Source organism: Corythoichthys intestinalis, chromosome 2 (assembly GCF_030265065.1).
Source record: "Corythoichthys intestinalis isolate RoL2023-P3 chromosome 2, ASM3026506v1, whole genome shotgun sequence".
NCBI classification, from domain to species: Eukaryota; Metazoa; Chordata; class Actinopteri; order Syngnathiformes; family Syngnathidae; genus Corythoichthys; species Corythoichthys intestinalis.
In genome coordinates this window covers 18503787-18522975 of record NC_080396.1, presented here as the reverse complement: position 1 = coordinate 18522975, position 19189 = coordinate 18503787, and the positions used below count along the sequence as shown (strand labels likewise).

At 38.8% G+C, this 19189-nt stretch overlaps 1 protein-coding gene across 1 annotated transcript in view; it reads right to left on the bottom strand.

Moving 5' to 3' along the window:
* The window catches only part of prkcz (protein kinase C, zeta), a 144534-nt gene that overhangs the window by 111576 nt on the left and 13769 nt on the right, over nt 1-19189 (bottom strand). Inside the window, exons 3-4 of the mRNA XM_057821922.1 lie at nt 17775-17864; nt 17435-17485 (exon numbers count right to left, since the gene is read on the bottom strand). Coding sequence (XP_057677905.1) covers nt 17435-17485; nt 17775-17864 — 141 coding nt within the window. The remainder of the gene's footprint in view (nt 1-17434; nt 17486-17774; nt 17865-19189) is intronic.

Genomic DNA, 19189 nt, shown 5'->3' with positions numbered 1-19189 from the left:
TTCAGCAGGGACAGGGAAGATGGTTAAAATTGACGGGAAGATGGATGCAGCTAAATACAGGAACATTCTGGAAGAAAACCTGTTGGTATCTGCACAAGACCTGAGACTGGGACGGAGATTTATCTTCCAACAGGACAATGATCCAAAACATAAAGCCAAATCTACAATGGAATGTTTTGAAAAATAAACGTATCCAGGTGTTAGAATGGCCAAGTCAAAGTCCAGACCTGAATCCAATCGAAAATCTGTGGAAAGAGCTGAAGACTGCTGTTCACAAACACTCTCCATCCAACCTCACTGAGCTCGAGCTGTTTTGCAAGAAAGAATGGCCAAGAATGTCTGTCTCTCGATGTGCAAAACTGATAGAAACATACCCCAAGCGACTTACTGCTGTAATTGGAGCAAAAGGTGACGCTACAAAGTATTAACGCAAGGGGGCCGAATAATATTGCACGCCCCACTTTTCAGTTTTCTATTTGTTAAAAAAGTTGAAATTATCCAATAAATTTTGTTCCACTTCACGATTGTGTCCCACTTGTTGTTGATTCTTGACAAAAAATTAAAATTTTATATCTTTATCTTTGAAGCCTGAAATGTGGCGAAAGGTTGCAAGGTTCAAGGGGGCCGAATACTTTTGCAAGGCACTGTATATACACAAAAAAATATTTGTTAAAATGGGATAAGGGGGTTGACACTACTTTGCAGTTTTTTACTTTATGCGGGCGGTTCTGGTCCCCATTAACAGTGATAAGTGAGGGATCACTGTGTAACATACTTTACCAAGAAATGCAACTGGAATGTGGTAATAGTAAAGGGACACCATAATGGGGTTAATGCGCAATCGCGTTTCCATCACTGTGTACAGTATTGTGGTGAGCGATATGGAGAAGAATGTGTCACACTTGCTGCTCTTGTACCCCATACACTCTACGACTCCAAGAAACACCGCCTTTATTGAAAAGAAAACACCAGAACATAACAACGGCAACCACCACTCTCAGTCATGGTTACCACAACGACCCATGAACCATTGCTGGTGTAACACCTAATAAATAAAAGTTGCTAAAATATGAATATCCAGCTTCAATGAATCCCCTAGCGATATTCCGGAAAGTTATGAAAAGAATTTTCAAATCCAGCATCTTGTTATGGAGTTCTCAAAGCCACAACATATCATCACAGCACATTCAAATTTGTACATGAAAGCGTAAAGCTTGAAAGCCAACTGCGACATTGCAATCGCAAGAGATGCCTCTTTTGCCCAAAAGACTCCATAAGCAGGGATTTTCTATGCTAATTTTTGGAGTTTCGAATTATTTTACTTATTTATTTTTATATTTATTTTGCAACGATAATATAACCGTGCATCGATGTGTCAATTTTTTGTCAACTGACTGTTTTGTGAAGTTTGTATGCACGTAAGTTAGAATAAAAAAAATAAATGAATAAAAAAAAAAAATAATAATAATAATGTTGCATAGCACAGCAAGGCTGGTGGCCGTCGATTCCTCGCGACTCAATGCCAAGCGAACTGGAATTCGTGACTTTTTGGTCTGTCAAATAGTCGCCACTCCCAGGAGAGCAAGACTCACGAAACGGCCGCGCCGATAGGCTCCATCTGTCTCAATCAGTCGCTCTCACACAGTACGTTCAGCAACAGCATGCAAAACACAATTGGCACATTAGAACCCGATTCTGGGTATCGAATGCAACTGCTTAGCGCAGCAAAACAACATTTGGCCATGGCTAATCGTCTGTCATCTTGCCATTGTTGATTTTGAATAGTGTCCGCGCTGTACTTCCGCTTCCAAGGATACCCTACGTGTAGCGTCACAGCCTCAACCTTTTCTGAGTTACGGCACATTTGTACATTGGAAAAAATCTCGCGGCAAACAACAAACCAAAAATGATCCAAAATTACTTTCTGCACAGTATATTTAGTTATAAAATATTTTGTCAATATTTATACTTACTAAGCGTGAGCCTGTTTAGATTAATCTTTTTCATAAGCTCTCAGTCTCTCTCTGTTTTTATTTTTTTAATAGCAGTTAGGCTTGAAAAGCTCAGAATTATCAGACGGGGACCTTAGCAATGTTTTTAACCGCATCAGGGCCGACCATGTTTTGCAGGCAGATAGTATTAATGTCTCTGCCACAGTGTGGGACTTTTTGGATTTAGCAACAAGTTCAGCAACAAGGTAATTGGCTTTGAGGGCTTTCTCGTATACCTTTGTTGTTTTTCTAAAAAAAAGTTGCCTGTTTCTGTGTTTTCACGAAGGCGAACAAAATAGTCCGTCGACTTGTTTTGAAGCGATGGGTCTTTCGTTTGGAAATGACGTTTAAGCTTGCTTGGCACCATGGCGCTGTTAGTAGCGTGTCGCATTCAAGAACTGCTCGGATTTCTAGCCATAAGCCACCTTGCTGTCCTCGACATGTGTTAGAATAATACACGGGGAGGATTGATGGTCGTTACATATGGGTAAAATGGAAAGGACATTTCCGTGTATATCGACACTTGACGATTCTAATCAAATGATGTACAGCAGACATGCTAGGGTCCACATTGTCGCGGACAGCAAGGTGGCTGACGGCTAGAAATTCGAGCAGTTTTTGAATGCGACACGAGCAATACCTCGCTCATCTGCATACAACCGCAACCTTCTACCTACTCCTTCCTTCCAACTGCAACTCCGCCCGACCACGTTGAAAAAAAGCGATACTTGTAGCAGCACACCTGTCGATCTGTCATGGCACACTAGTGTAACGCGGCACACAGGGTGAAAAACACTGGCCTAGAGCATCACAGCTCCACGCTTTGACGTAGCACATAAAGTAGCAAAAGTCCACCCTGCTCCAGTTGTACTCCAGGACCCACGGTTTTTGAGCGGACCAGAGTTCAGATGCACGTTCACATTTACAAAGCGAAGCGAACTATCTCAGAAAAAGAACTGTTTAGTCTGTTTAAAACAGACCGAACAGTGCAGGTCTGAAAGTGCCCTAAATGGAGGCCTATAGAGATATCTAAGAACACTCCCAGAAGCATAAAATACAATTGCGTCAAAGTCCGCCCAGCCGTTTTGGAGTCCGAATGGAATGAACCCCCCCCCCCACACACACACACACAGATCCATTTATATATAAGTATAGACATAGATATAGATTGCAATCTCCACCCCTATACATCTGCCTTTCAGGTGTGTCTCTAGAATATGCCTGACTAAAATAAGTCATTACAGGGGCACGTTGACACTTCAGCTCTGTGATGCGTGAAGGATCCGCCTCCTGACTTGTATCTGTCCTCCACCCCAACTCCTTTTCAATCACACGTTGAGTGTTTGCATTTATCTCTGTAGCAGTAAAGGTTTCCGAACAATCAATCAAATGCTCCCGTGAGATAGTAAGGTTAAAACCTCCTCTTCCTGTAATACTGTGTCATGGAGTGATATCCTCAAACAACCCGTCTCTATTAAGAAAAAAATATTTTCAAAAGCATGTTTTGAAAAATCATGAATTATTTAGGACAATTTGAGTTGGGGCGAGCATGATTGAAAAGCATAAAAAACACACATAAACACTTTTGAATTGGTATGATTTCTTATTAGTGATGCACCAAAATGAAAAATCTGAAACTAAAAATCAAAAACCGAGAATAAACTATATCTTCACATGTTTTTTTAGTGCTGCATCGCTCTGAGCACTCAGCCTATATTTTGTTTCTTCTTCAGTGATGAATTACCATTTTTAATTCAATCAGATAATCATAAGAGCACTTTGCATTCATAGAAAATGCAGTACAAATTGCTATACATAACAAATCAGAGCAAATGCCATATGTGTACACGTATTATACACGCACACACATGCAGACACATACCCATTTGACATGTTTTTACACACATGCCTTGCTATTTTAGAAAAATGAATTGAAGCTATATATGTTGAAGAGGATTTCTTCAACTGAAATATAAAATAAATGCTGTAAAACTTGTTTAGTGGCGAATGGGCTCAATGGGAAATCTGTGGAGGTATACTCCTAGCTGCAGTTTCTTCAGGGGACCTATACTGTATAACCACTTGAGTCAGAACAAGGGGACAATTCACGCTTATCCCTTGTTGACAATATAAAACTAGCGTGCTAATTCGAGTTGGCACTTAAATTTTAAGACAAGAACTTACAACCTCTGAGCAATGTGAAAAGTTTGAAGCACATATGACAAACTGTACAAACACCTCTATCCTTTTTTTTTTTTTTTTTTTAATTCATAACTTTCGCCAAGCTCTTCATACGAACGACAACAGTAGCCAGCAACTCGGCACTATGCCCTATTCACGACAGAGTGTCTGGTGCATACGAAGCTCAGCAAGAAAAGATTCTGGAAATGGTTGGACAGAATATGCAGTTTTGGTTACATTATCACATTCTGTTTCGGGAGTGGACCAAAAGAATACCGCAATTTTAGTCATGTTTCGAGTGAAAATTTTTAAGGCCACTGAATTTTTCGGAGGCAGCACATTGGTTAGTTTGTTGTTGTGTCTCCTTGTGTCCTGCAATTGGCTGGCAACTAATTCAGGGTGTACCTCGACGACTGCACATAGTTGGCTGAGATAGAGTCACAGAAGTATTGGAGCCTAAGTATAAAAGGCATGGAAGATGAATGAATGATTGTTTCAGTGCGTGCCTAGTTATTTAGTATAGGGCTGTCAAACGATTAAAATTTTTAATCGAGTTAATCACAGCTTAAAAATTAATTAATCTTAATTAATCGCAATTCAAACCATCTCTAAAATATGCCATATTTTTCTGTAAATTATTGTTGGAATGGAAAGATAAGACACAGGAGGGACATAAACATTCAACATACTGTACATACAGTGGGGAGAACAAGTATTTGATACACTGCAATAGGCAGTGTATCAAATACTTGTTCTCCCCACTGTAAGTACTGTATTTGTTTATTATAACAATAAATCCACAACATGGCATTAACATTATTAACATTCTTTCTGTTAAAGGGATCCACGGATAGAAAGACATGTAGTTCTTAAAAGATACATTTGAGTATAAGTTATAGTAATTTTTAGGGTTGTTCCGATCATGTTTTTTTTGCTCCCGATCCCGATCGTTTTAGTTTTAGTATCTGCCGATCCCGATATTTCCCGATCTGATTGCTTTTTTTTGCTCCCGATTCAATTCCAATCATTCCCGATAATTTTTCCCGATCATATACTGTACATTTTGGCAATGCATTAAGAAAAAAATGAATAGAACTCGGACGAATATATACATTCAACATACAGTACATAAGTACTGTATTTGTTTATTATGACAATAAATCCTCAAGATGGCATTTACATTATTAACATTCTTTCTGTGAGAGGGATCCACGGATAGAAAGACTTGTGACTTTGTATATTGTGACTAAATATTGCCATCTAGTGTATTTGTTGAGCTTTCAGTAAATGATACTGTAGTCATGCCCAAATGCATGATGGGAAGTGGAACCATGACTGTGCGTAGTACTACCAATTGATATATCTTCTCTGTGTTGGCAAATAACATAAGGTATTAAGAAAAAGATGAATTGCTACCTTGCTTCCCCACATTGCTTCCCATGATATTTCTAATCGTAGGGAGAGGGATTGTAAGGTTTTAGCCAATTAAAAAAAGGCTCCAAAGGCTGCCAAAATTCACTCTACTCATTTTACGCTGCCTTTTATCTCTATATAGGTAAAACGGCGCCATCACAGATTGAGCGCAACAATGCGTGAGTGGGTCGTGCAGCGCATGGATTAACTGCGTTAAATATTTTAATGTGATACATTTTTTAAAAAATTAATTACCGCAGTTATTAGGATAAATTTGATAACCCTACCTTAAGCCTAAACTAAAGACTCTGGAAGAGTGAAACATATTATGTCTGTAACGTTAAATACAATTAGAAAACGATTTAATTAACTATATATATATATATATATATATATATATATATACCTGTATATACATACATATATATATATATATATGTATATATATATACATATATATTCATATATATATTAAAAAAAGGCATGGCCGATATTTTTTTGCCGATTCCGATACTTTGAAAATGACGTGATCGAACCCGATCGATCGACATCTCTAATAATTTTATATTAAAACCCCTCTTAATGTTTTCGTTTTAATAAAATTTGTAAAATTTTCAATCAAAAAATAAACTAATAGCTCGCCACTGTTGACGTCGCCGAGCGTGACGTCACATGGGCTGCCTTCCGTTCTTCCAGTGTCTTTAACTACGTAAGTTAGTGATTGAAATACACTACAAGGTGTCAATGGCGAGTTTTAAATTAATTAGAGATCTAGCCAAGGCAAAGTCTGAGTAAGTTTCATGTGTATTTTGCATATCTATTTTGACTGGGAATGCCAGTTCTCTTTGCATTGTGCGCTTTTCTTTTTGTGAACATTATTTTTTTGACGGATAGGAATACTATTTTTGTTGTGCTTTCACTAAATGATACTGTAGCAACTGTTCCGCCCAAATGCATGATCGGAAGTTGAGCAACCATGACTATCAGAGGTGGCTGCAAATGGTATACAGTATGATCTGCATTGTGTTCAGTTAAGTGTGTTAAAAAAAAGATCGTCTCCTGTCATTCTTCCCCATGTCGTTCGCCACAATACTTATTTTTGTTGTGAAAGAGTTGCCAAAGCTTAAGCCAATAAAAGGCGCGGTCCAATGAATGCCTGTGTCCACTCGCATTTCTCTGCCTTTTTGCTCTCAATGTGCTAAACGGTGTCATTGTAAACTGTTTGAGGCAACGCATGAACGGGTAATTCCGTGCATGCATTAATTGCGTCAAATATTTTAATGTGATTAATTTAAAAAATTAATTACCGCCCGTTAACGCGATAAATTTGACAGCACTAATTTAGTAATATTCATGCTCCTACCAAGGTAATTATCATTTGCCTATAATCTGTGACGTTAGGCTGTTTTATTTCCACCCGAAGGGTTTGTTTTAATCCAGTGATTAATTCCTTTTAGTACATTACATAATATGTTGCTACAAACAGCAGGTTGTGCAGGTTCTTCTTATTGTCCCGCTTTCAAAAAATACATTGCATATCTGCTTTTGTATTTCTCATCCATCATTTTTCCAACACATTTGAAACAAAGATAGCAAGAAAGCAGTTGTTTTTACAAGGATAATGCCCAGTAAGCAAAGCTCTGTAAAACAGGAAACAAAATACAGACGACCTACACAAGCTCATATATTGATGAGGAATAACGTAGCAGACTGCAACTGAAAGCAGCCTGATATGTCCTTGATGCAATGCCCTCAATCGTGTAATATTGCAATGACAAAATGCAAATTATGAATGAATGAGACTGCAAAGCAATGGGTAAAAATATATTTAGGACAACCATCACTAATCTGTTGATGAAGAGGAAAACACTGTAAGAATATATACAGTATATTTATGAATGAATAACTTTTGTGTAATCACGCAAAGAGTTGCGATTAATCACGGACACTGCAAACATAAAAAAACAGGCTAACTAGTTTGGTCTTGGTGGCTTAGACTGGTGTTCAATAAATGAGCAAGAACTAAACTAGATCAAAATAGACCAACAAAAAAAAAACTGCAAAATATGATTTAAATCTTAAATTTCTATTTGTGTCATGCAAAAGGCAACTGATACTAAGCTGACTCAAAGCAAAAATAAAAAGGATAGCTCCATACATATTTTAAGCAACACAGTGGTACCTCTACATATGAATTTAATTTGTTCCAGGACCTGGTTTGTAAGTCGAAATGTCGTATGTTGAGCGTGATTTTCCCATACGAATACATTACAATGCGATTAATTTGTTCCACAGCCCAAAAACTACATAAATTCTTAATAAATACTGCAGGTACAATTACTAATAGCAATTAAACATACAGTGCCCTCCATAATTATCGGCGCCCCAGAAAAAAATGTGTTTATTAGCTTCTAATATATATATTTTTTATTCAAATAATATGGGACCTTAATGGAAAAAAAGAGAAAAATCCAACCTTCAATACAAGTGCATTCATTCAGTGGGGAAAAAATCCCACATAAAGAAAAAAATATTGGACATCAAATAATGTGTGTCACAATTATTAGCACCCCTGGTGTTAATACTTTGTACAACCCCCTTTTGCCAACAAAACAAGGTCTGGGGACTGAGATGGCCATGGGACGAGCTTGATTTTGTGTCTGGTGAACCATTTCTGTGTAGATTTGGCCATATGTTTAGGGTCATTGTCTTGCTGAAAGACCCAGTGACGACCCATCTTCAGCTTTCGGGCAGAGGGCAACAGATTTTGATTTAAAATGTCCTGGTATTTCAAAGCATTCATGATGCCATGCACCCTGAAACTGGGACCGTGTGCTTTGGTCAGATGAGACCAAGATTGAGCTTTTTGGCAACATACACTCTAAGTGAGTCTGGCGTGCCACGAAAGATGCGCATGCTGAAAAGCACCTCATACCCACTGTGAAGTATGGGGGTGGGTCAGTGATGCTGTGGGGCTGTTTCGCTTCCAAAGGAACCTTGTTAGGGTGCATGGCATCATAAACGCTTTGAAATACCAGGACATTTTAAATCAAAATCTTTTGCCCTCTGCCCGAAAGCTAAAGATGGGTTGTCACTGGATCTTTCAGCAAGACAATGACCCTAAACATATGGCCAAATCTACACAGAAATGGCTCACCAGACACAAAATCAAGCTCCTCCCATGGCCATCTCAGTCCCCAGACCTTGTTTTGTTGGCAAAAGGGAGTTGTACAAAGTATTAACACCAAGGGTGCTAATAATTGTGACACACATTATTTGATGTCAAATAATTTTTTTCTTTATGTGGGATTTTTTACCCACTGAATGAATGCACTTGTATTGAAGGTTCGATTTTTGTCTTTTTTTCCATTAAGGTCCCATATTATTTGAATTAAAAAAAATATATATATATTAGAAGTTAAAAAACACATCTTTTTCAGGGGTGCCAATAATTATGGAGGGCACTGTAGTAGGGCTGCAGCTATCGATTATTTTAGTTGACGATTAATCGATAAACTAGTTTGTTCGAATAATCGAGTAATCGGATAAGGACCATAAAAAATTAAAATACCTGAGCCTCGAACGGTATAAAAAAATAAATATATGAGGATCTATGTACAATAAAAGAACAATTAGTTAACTTACTTACATAGCAAAAGTCCGCTACCTTAAATGCGACAAAATGCCAATTTTTCTTTTTTTTTTACAATGCACCTAATGGTTCAGACACATATTCCCACAATAAAATGGCTAAATATACCAATAAACTAAATCACAAATGCATTAATTAAAAAAAAAAAAAATTAGCTCAAACAAAGACACAGCTTATGTTGGTCTTAACAGGGAGCAGCTGGATTCAGCCACGTGAAATGAGGCAGACTAGAGGGCAGTGTATCCACCCAAATCAGTAAAACTAAATGCAAACACTTTCAAAACAAACCATTACAATGCTACTTTAAATAAACGAATACCCAAAGCAGCAAAACTTAATTCTAATCTTCTTTTGTAATCGAATACTCGAGTTAATCGATTAATCGTTGCAGCACTAAAAAATAGCAAAACAAATAAATTATAACTACAGTGGTACCTCGACATACGATTGCTTTGACACACGATCTTTTCGACATCAGACGTAAAATTTGACTCGCCAAATGTTTCTTTATCCGACGACATGCTCAAAATACAAAGATTTATGACAGCACCGCAGTTTCGTTTTCCAGCAAGACTGACTCACACTGGATTTTCTTGTGATAAATCAACATGGGTTCCAAGAATGATAGTATTAGTGCAGGTGGTCAAAAAAGGAAAAAAGTGACGCTTACCATTAAAATGGATGGAGGATGGAAATGATAGAAAAATATGAGTATGTTATGCGCGTCCGTGAACTGGCTCGACAATACGGCCGTACTGTCTACGATGTCGAAGGTCTTCCTCCGACCTCTGTTTGCCAATCTTTATAAGTTAAGGTGACGAATATTATTGTGGTAACATTGCCAAAAAAATCGCCAGCTTTGTCAGAACTTGTGCAATACAACACATCTACTGTCTGCCGTAATTGAGGCCAATGACAACAAAACATTAAAAGAGAAAGTAAAATCTCTACCGCACCTCTACTTGACGCCTTACTCTGTCACGTCAGCCATGCGGTGCGTTCAGGTACAGCACGCAAAACACAACCGTCACATTGGAATCCGAATCGTTACATTGTTACAGGTATTATAATTAGGACTGTCAAACGATTACATTTTTTAATCGAGTTAATCACAGCTTAAAAATTAATTAATCCTAATTAATCGCAGTTCAAACCATCTCTAAAATATGCCATATTTTTCTGTAAATTATTGTTGGAATGGTAAGATAAGGCAACACGGATATATACATTCAACATACTGTATTTAAGTACTGTATTTGTTTATTATAACAATAAACCCACAAGATGGCATTAACATTATTAACATTCTTTCTGTGAAAGGGATCCATGGATAGAAACACTTGCAATTCTTAAAAGATAAATGTGAGTTTGTACATTGTGACTAAATATTGCCATCAAGTGTGTTTGTTGAGCTAAACGAAATGTTTGAATAGAGTTTGCCCCAATGCATGATGGGAAGTTGGGCAACCATGACTGTCAGTGGTGGCTGCAAATGGTATATCTTCTCTGCGTTGTGTTCAATACAGGGTGTTAAGAAAAATATCATCTTCTGTCATTCTTCCCCACGTTGCTCGCCACAATAGTTATAATTGTTGTGGAAGTGATGCCAAAGCTTTTGCCAATTAATAGCACGGCCCCAATGAATGCCTGTGTCCACTCCACTCGCATGTCTCGCATGCGTTAAATGCGTAAAATATTTTAACGTGATTAATTTTTAAAAAACTATTTCCGCCCGTTAACGCGATAAATTTGACAGCACTAATTATTATTATTATTATTATTACTATCATTTTATTATTGGTTTATCTGATTTTTATAATTTATTTGTTTTCTCCTGTGTAATTGCTATTTGCAATGGTGCCATCAGTATTTGTTAAGGATTTAGTGTAGGTTTTCGGGCGGTGGACTGAATTAATGGAATTATAATGTATTCTTATGGGAAAATCCTGCTCGACATACGACAGCATTTCAACTTACAAACAAGGTCATGGAACAAATTAACTTCGTATGTAGAGGTACCACCGTACAAATCTGAATAATGATAATATAATACAGGTAATAATAACAAATTAATGTAACGAATTGGCTTCTAATGTGGCAGTTGTGTTTTGCATGCTGTTCCTAAACGCATCGTGCTAATGAAGTAAGAGAGAGAGGGATGCGGAAGAGGGGGAAATTTTTACTTTCGCTTTTCATTTTCTGTTGTTGTTGACCTGTGAGCTGCGTTGTCTAGCCAGTTCACACACAGGCGCACCTCATATTTTTATTTTATTTCCTTCTTAATTTCAATGGTAGGCATCACCCTTTTCCTTTTTTTTCCACCAGCTGCACTAACCTTCTTGGGACCCATGTTGATTTCTCTCACAAGAAAATCTCCCCTGCGTCCGTCGTGCGGGAAAACAATAAAATTGCAATGCTGTGATAAATCGTCGTATTTCGAGCATGTCGTAATATGTCGGGACAAATGGCGAGTCAAATTCTACGTCGCATGTCAATAGGATCGTATGTCGAAGCAATCATATGTCGAGGAACCACTGTATATCTAAGTACGAGACCAACTTGGCACTGAGAAAAGGAAACAAATCTTTACTCATTGTAGGGCTTTCTTTTTTTTTTTTTGGTTCAAAGCTACCGTCAAAATTTTCACTGGAATTGCCTGAAAATTACTGCAACACCAATGCCAAAGAAGTGGCAACCTTGGTCAGTACACAGCTCTTCTTGATGGCAATATCTCAGACACCAAGAATCTCAGAAACCACATTGAAAACCACAACTATGTACAACACTATACCAATATAATCCCTGGATGCAAAGATACACCAACATAATGTCACACTAGTGCTCCGGTGCAATCCCTTGGTGTTAAAGATAAAATAATCCTGTGAAGAAAGAAAACAGTGATGGAAGGCAAACAAAAAATACATCAGCCATGCTAACAGGACTAGCAGGTTGCCTGCACATGAAACCTGCCTGCAATGCGTGACACGGCCGACGGCTGATTCTAGCACACATGCTAACGATGGCTGCAGAGAGCACCCATGCATGCACACAAACAAGCCAGCCAGCATCTAGGTGACGATTCACACATTGAAATTCATTGCTTTTTGCTTTTGTTTGGAGACAAATGGTGTGATGCAATGACACTCGCATTGATGGATGGGGGATGTTGGATGGATATAAATACTGTACATAGAGATTGCTCACCGGTTTGTCTTCTTCCTTTCCCTCCACCTCTTTCAGCACATTATCCAGGCTAGCTGTCAGTCTGGCTGTATGTGTGCAAGTGTTTGTGCATGTATGTATGAAAGGTGAACTGTTGATGAAACACCGCTACATCCACATCCTCTCCTGCCCTTCTCAGCTTTTTGAAAAATGATTTGTTCCTTGTATCCCTCTTATTGTTCTATCCTTGATGCCGCTTGCTCTAACCTCACAGCTGACAGCTCTCAAAGCAGCTTAATTCCCTTTATGTCATGGCCGTGAGGAAATGTTTCCATTTTTCGGCATGGCCCAAAACAGAATAAAAGAATGCCTTGGACAATAACAGCTTGATATATTCAAGGTGTGTTTCCCGCTATGGTTCTCCCAGTTTTTCTTTCGTATGCTATGTCTCACCAGCTTGTCTTGCGCGATGCTGCAGCACTGTAAGCTCCTCCCCAGAGAGACAGCGGTGCCACACAGCTGATAAAGAGAGAGCGCATGGGGGTATGAAAAGCCACAGGGAGGGGGGAGAGTAAAGAGAGGGAGTATGGGCGTGGCTAGAGGACGTAGTGAGGGGCTTGCCAGAAAATGGGAAAGCCTCAGGCATGTTGTTAAGCTTTAGGGATGACCTTAAAGGCTTTATGGTGTAGTCGGCATGTGCATTCAATTATACAATACAAAAGAGGATTTTACACATCAACTCCATTCAAACATAAAATGATTCCTTCAAACTAAAGGGAAATACACAGGTATTAGGGGTGTAATGGTACACAAAAGTCTCGGTTCAGTACGTACCTCGGTTTTGAGATCACGGTTCGGTTCATTTTCGGTACAATAAGAAAACAAAAGGCAAAATATAAATGTGCTAGTTGTTTATTACACACTTTGGTGCTTTCAACAATAGGAACATTAGCCTATACAAAGCTAGAATTCTGTTCAAAAGTAGCGGGTATTTAAAGATAATCCAACAACAATTTGCCTTTCAGACCCCGCCTATTGGTCAGCTTTCTTTCTGAAAGAAAGAAGAAAAAAGAAGTCCTGTGCTAAAGAGAAAAGCAATCCCAATGACAAAGATTTTAACATGTATTTTACAAATGAAATGCCTTAATGAACCATTTTCCCCTTATGAACGGTTTTCAAAAGCTTTATTGGTGGATTTTCTCAAGTTAAAGCGCCACACAGAAATTAATGAATTTAATTGTGTAAGCAGGATGTGTGTATTATTCTTATTATTTAATTACAGGTGTTTTAGCTCATTTCAATGTATTTCATTTAAATGGGCTATTATTCATTTTATTATGTGTTTATATTTTACAAATGTGATGTAGTATTCATTTATATTGTATATTTTATATTGTATAACTTTAGTTCCTATGTGAATATTAGTTCCTACTTGTTTGGTTGTGGTAGGAGGGTTTTGTATTGAACACGGGCCGTGTTGGTTATTATTATAGCAGAGAAGACAGCAGTAAATCAAGAAAAACAAGTCAACTGTGCCCCGATCTACCACTCAAGAGATCTAATGGAGTCAAAAAGTAGGTTACAATTGCATATTAGTTTGAGAATCGACCAGATCCACCGTATTTTTACACGAAGGACTTCCAGCCCGATCCTAGCTACCGGTAGTAGTATTGACGCAGGAGGGCCGCGTCTCGCGTCAAATAATAAACTCTGCCGTTCTTCTCGCGTGCGTCGCATTGAGCCACTTCTGGGACGCAACTAACACGCACTGCGACTGGTGTGCATTGGTTGATTGACTCTAACGCCCGCGTTTCACTGCGTTCTCGCGGCGGCCACGTTGTCGCGCCGTTGACGTTTCTGGGTTATACTGTCCTACCGTGTTGGTCCTCATTATAGTAGAGAAGACGGAGTAAATATAATCTACACAAAGAAACTGTAACCCGATCGACTCACAGCCTCGAAAAGTAAGGATTATATTACGTCAGAAACTCATTCGGTACGCGTCCGTTCCGAACCGAGCACCACGTACCGAAATGGTTCAATACTATTACATGTACCGTTACACACTTAACAGGTATAATAAAATATTCTGCTAATCTAAAAGCAAGATATTTTGGAATTCCGCACCAAACTTTGCGCTACTTTTTTTACATTATTTAGCGCAAGTATTTATCGGAGTGGGAAAATGGGGTGAGTTGTGCCAAGGGGAAGCAGTGCCACCCTATTATGCTCTGCCGAAAACCATAGAGGTTGATCACGTGAGCAAATTTTTTGAGGAAGGAAGTTCATTTCACTCATCCTGCAAAGGAGGAAGGCACATGGCTTGAGAAGTTCAAAAACCCTTGTGGTATCCTTCTTTTTGAACAAAAAAAAAATCCATCATGCTTCACAGTTATGGATGCAAGGCAGACAGGGCTTCAACTCTTCTTAAAATGTCTAAGAGCAAGCGGACGGAAACGAAAATGAAAAGAATGAAAAACGGAAAAGTACTGAAGAAAAAAGATGTATACACCATCTCAGAAGAGAGTGATGCTCCCATTCCACTTCATGATACCACTAATTATCAGACCTCAGATGTTAAGAGTGATGGTGGTGGCAAGTTGTCTGCTGGTTTGCTGGTAGGAAGAAACATATTACTATAACCTTTAACTATATTGAAATGGTTGATAATGTTGAAGATGATGAGATCATTGCAAAGTTTCTAAAATAGTCTTAATAGGTCTGTGGATGGAGAGCCAATGTTCCCTTTTTAAAGAAAAGATTAAAAAATAAATAAATAAAAAATAAAAGGTTTAAAGCATAAGCATAAGTTTGGCAGCACAAGTAAGATGTATAAAAATGGTGTTCATTTCGAATGTTACTTTATTCTTGTTTGCTTTGTTTTACAATTGGGTATTCATGTTGGAAAAATCTTGCAATACGTTGTATGTTGAATGAGTAGAATTTGTTGGTTTTGTCTTATTTTACTAGAGCGCTAGCATTATGGAGATTGAAATGATCAGTTTTACTTGAAGAATCAATGACACATCTTTTCCCAGGTCATTTTCTGCATTGGCACTTGCCCCAAACCAGGGGCAAATCATACCAAGTTGTGCCACAACTTAAGACCAAGCTATAATTCACACACTGTTGACTTGGGATCCAATGTGATTGTTCCCAAGTATTCATCACATTATAATGTAAATGTACATATTTCAGTTGGAGGCATTAACCTCATCCTCTTGCTTTAAAGACACTTAGTAAAAACTGCCTCAATTCACCCTACTCTGCTGTTTGGAGCAACATAAAGCATGTACTTTGAATATAGTGCATTACTTACTGTTACAAACACAGCCATAAGGCTGAAAAATACAGTAGTAGAGACCAAGACAAAGTAAAGACTTTGTGCATTGTTGCGACCCTCGAGAGGAAAAGCGGCATGGAAAATGAATGAATGAATGTTTTAAAGAGTGTGTTTGCATTCATATAAGCGCGCGTGTTCAAGAAGCAGTAACTGCACTAGGAGTCCAAGCGCGGGATTGGAAATCGGGCCGATCGCGCCATTTTTCAGAGGATCAGAATCGGGTGAAAAGGATCAGGTTTTAAATTAAAAAATATTCATTTATGTTTTTTTGCTTCATGTTCGTACAGCCTCTCACTCTCCCTCCTGCTGCTTTTCTTGGTCACAAGTAGAGCAGAAACGAATACTTGAGTAACTCGAGTTCAGAAATTGATCCGAGAAATTTTATTCACCTCGAGGAATCACTTAATTTTGCCAGCTATAAGCGTCACGTTTTGCCCGGAAAACTTTTAATGCGGGACAACGTCCTGACGTCACGTCTGTAGAGGAAGAAGCAATAATACAGTGTATCACAAAAAAGATATCTTTTCATGGGACAACACTGACAAAATGAATGCATGAAAAGTAGTCTGTGTGCAGCTTATATAATGGAGTTAACTTATTTTCCCCTCAAAATAACTCAAAATATAGCCATTAATATCTACACCAATGGCAACAAAAGTGAGTACACCCCATAGAAACTATGTACAGTACATCCCTAAATGTCCAAATTGAGCACTGCTTGTCATTTTCCCTCCAAAATGTCAGGTGACTCGTTACAGGAGTGCTGTCAGCATTGCTGCAGAGATTGAAGAGGTGGGGGGTCAGCCTGTTAGTGCTTCGACCATACGCCGCACTCTACATCAAATTGGTGTGCATGGTGTCACCCCAGGACGAAGCCTCTTCTGAAGACGGTACACAAGAAAGCCTGCCCGTCTCGTCAGACCATAGCACATGGTTCCAGTAATCCATGTGCTTTGTCTTCAACAAACTGTTTGCGGGCTTTCTTGTATACCGTCTTCAAAAGAGGCTTCCTCCTGGGGTGACAGCTACGCACGCCAATTTGATGCAGTGTGCGGCGTATGGTCTGAGCACTAACAGGCTGACCCCCCACCTTTTCACTCTCTGCAGCAATGCTGACAGCACTCCTGTAACGAGTCACATGACATTTTGGAGGGAAAATGACAAGCAGTACTCAATTTGGACATTTAGGGATGTACGTAGTTTCTATGGGGTGTACTCACTTTAGTTGCCAGGGGTTTAGATATTAATGGCTATATTTCGAGGTTATTTTGAGGGGAAAATAAACTAACTCTATTATATAAGCTGCAAACAGACTACTTTTCATTGTGTCAAAGTGTCATTTTGTCAGTGTTGTCCCATTAAAAGATATAATTAAATATCTGCAGAAATGCGAGGGGTGTACTCACTTTTGTGATACACTGTATAAACTATCTGTCAAAAGCTTTGACACTTATGTAATTGAATGAGAAACCCAGTCTAAACTTTTGACCTTATCATATTGTGTCACAAAATCACTGATTTACAGTATATTGTACAATCATTTAACTCTTGGAAAAAATAAAAAAATGAAAAGCCCCAAATTCGTCCTAAATACATATCATTAAGCTAACGGTACCTATAGATACTGTGTGTTTGTGTAAACCACGTTTCCATGTCCAAGCTCAGCTATGAAAAGATAAATGCTCAACTCACTGTCCTCTCCAGGGCATGGCATTCCAGGCTTCTCTGGAATACTTGGGAAGACTGTGTGGAGAAAAGCAGAGTGAGTGAGAAAGTAAATATTTTACTTTCCGCCTTCATCCACCCAACAGATGTGCATCATAATGAAAGTTGAAACAATGGGGAATCTCAGGGCTGACGTGATCCTCATAGGACTAAAGATTCAGCAAATGAAACAACGGCTAACTACATGTCAGAAAAACAGTAATAGGTACAGTATATTATGGATTTACAAGAGCTAGATTGGACTTGAATGATGTGTGATGTGGTATTTTGCAAAGGCTAGAATCAACTAAATTTGGAGTTAGCTTACCATGCAAGAGCAGTCCAGTTCTTTTGTTGCGATTATAAATACGAAATGCCTCCTCAAGTTCCAGTGGAGATGAAATGGTACAAGGGTCTCCTGGAAACATTTACACGTAAAATCAATCAGAATTATTTCTTTCAGGGCTACCAGGTTACATTCTCAATTTCAATTAGAATCTGCAACATGTTCTAAGAAAGGGACACATTTACCACTGTGTTACTAATTTTTGAAGCTTTGTAGATAGAATTGCTTCAAACTGTGCTTGATTTACAATACAATTGCTCAAGAAATCATAGGTCCCGTTGTTGTATTTTGCTCTTCAGGACTCTCACTACAAAGCCACACTGTTGTAGCACTTGCAGAATGTGGCTTGGCATAGTCTGGCTGGAAAAGGCAGAGACGTCTCGTACAAAAAAGTTGTTTAGAAGGCAACATATGTTACTCTAAAGCCTTTATTTAACTTTTAAGATTAAATGTGCCTTCACAGCCTTGCAAGTTACCATGCTGTGGGCAGTGCAATGCACACACAACAATGCACATAATTAAGCCTGTCGCAATATGCAATAATTCCATTTATCGCACGGTAAATGAAAATGAAGGCGGTAATTTTCCCGCTGCGATTCATCGCCTCACGTGCGTGGGTACGTGCATGCGTGCGCGTGCGTGCAGCAGATGTGCGGCGGACGTGCTGTTAAAAGTTCGGCTTCCTTGTTACCAGCAGCGCAATACGCTGTGTGATGAGGATTCACTCTGTTTTATTGACTTCTGGGTATGTTCGTTTTACACATTTGAACATAGCCTAAGGCTACGTTCATATTACAGGTCTTAATGCGCGAATACGATTTTTTCGTGTTTTTCCGACTCAAGTAAGGCATTAACTTGACGGTCTGAACGTGACAAGTCGCATAGAACTGGACCATTTCAAATCCGAACTGGGTCACTTTCGTATATGGTCTAAATCCAATCTGGGCCACATTTTTCCAAAATGTGGCTGACGGTTTGAACTTTCAAGTCTCCCGAATCGGAATTCATGCAGCAATGACATCAGCAAAGCGTAAGCGGCAGGCAGGACGAGAGCGATGTAGCTGTGCATTAGCTTCTAGCTTGAACTCTGCTTTTAAGCACGAGGCGGGCTCGATCACGGTCATAAAAAAATAAATGAAGAAAAGGATAAGCCTGTCAATTTTCGATTTTAATTCTATGCGCCGAATGAACAATATTTCAGTATTGCTTACATGGCCGAGACGGGGCAAACTGATACACCCACGTCATGTCACGCACACAAGTCAAGGCTTTTGGGCGTGCGTGTATGCGTTCTATCAGTCCATATAAACTTTGAACAAAGGACTAAAATGGGGTTTATAAATGTCTGTTATTTGTGTCAACTTTTTGGAAATCAAAATATGATCACCCTGGAATGA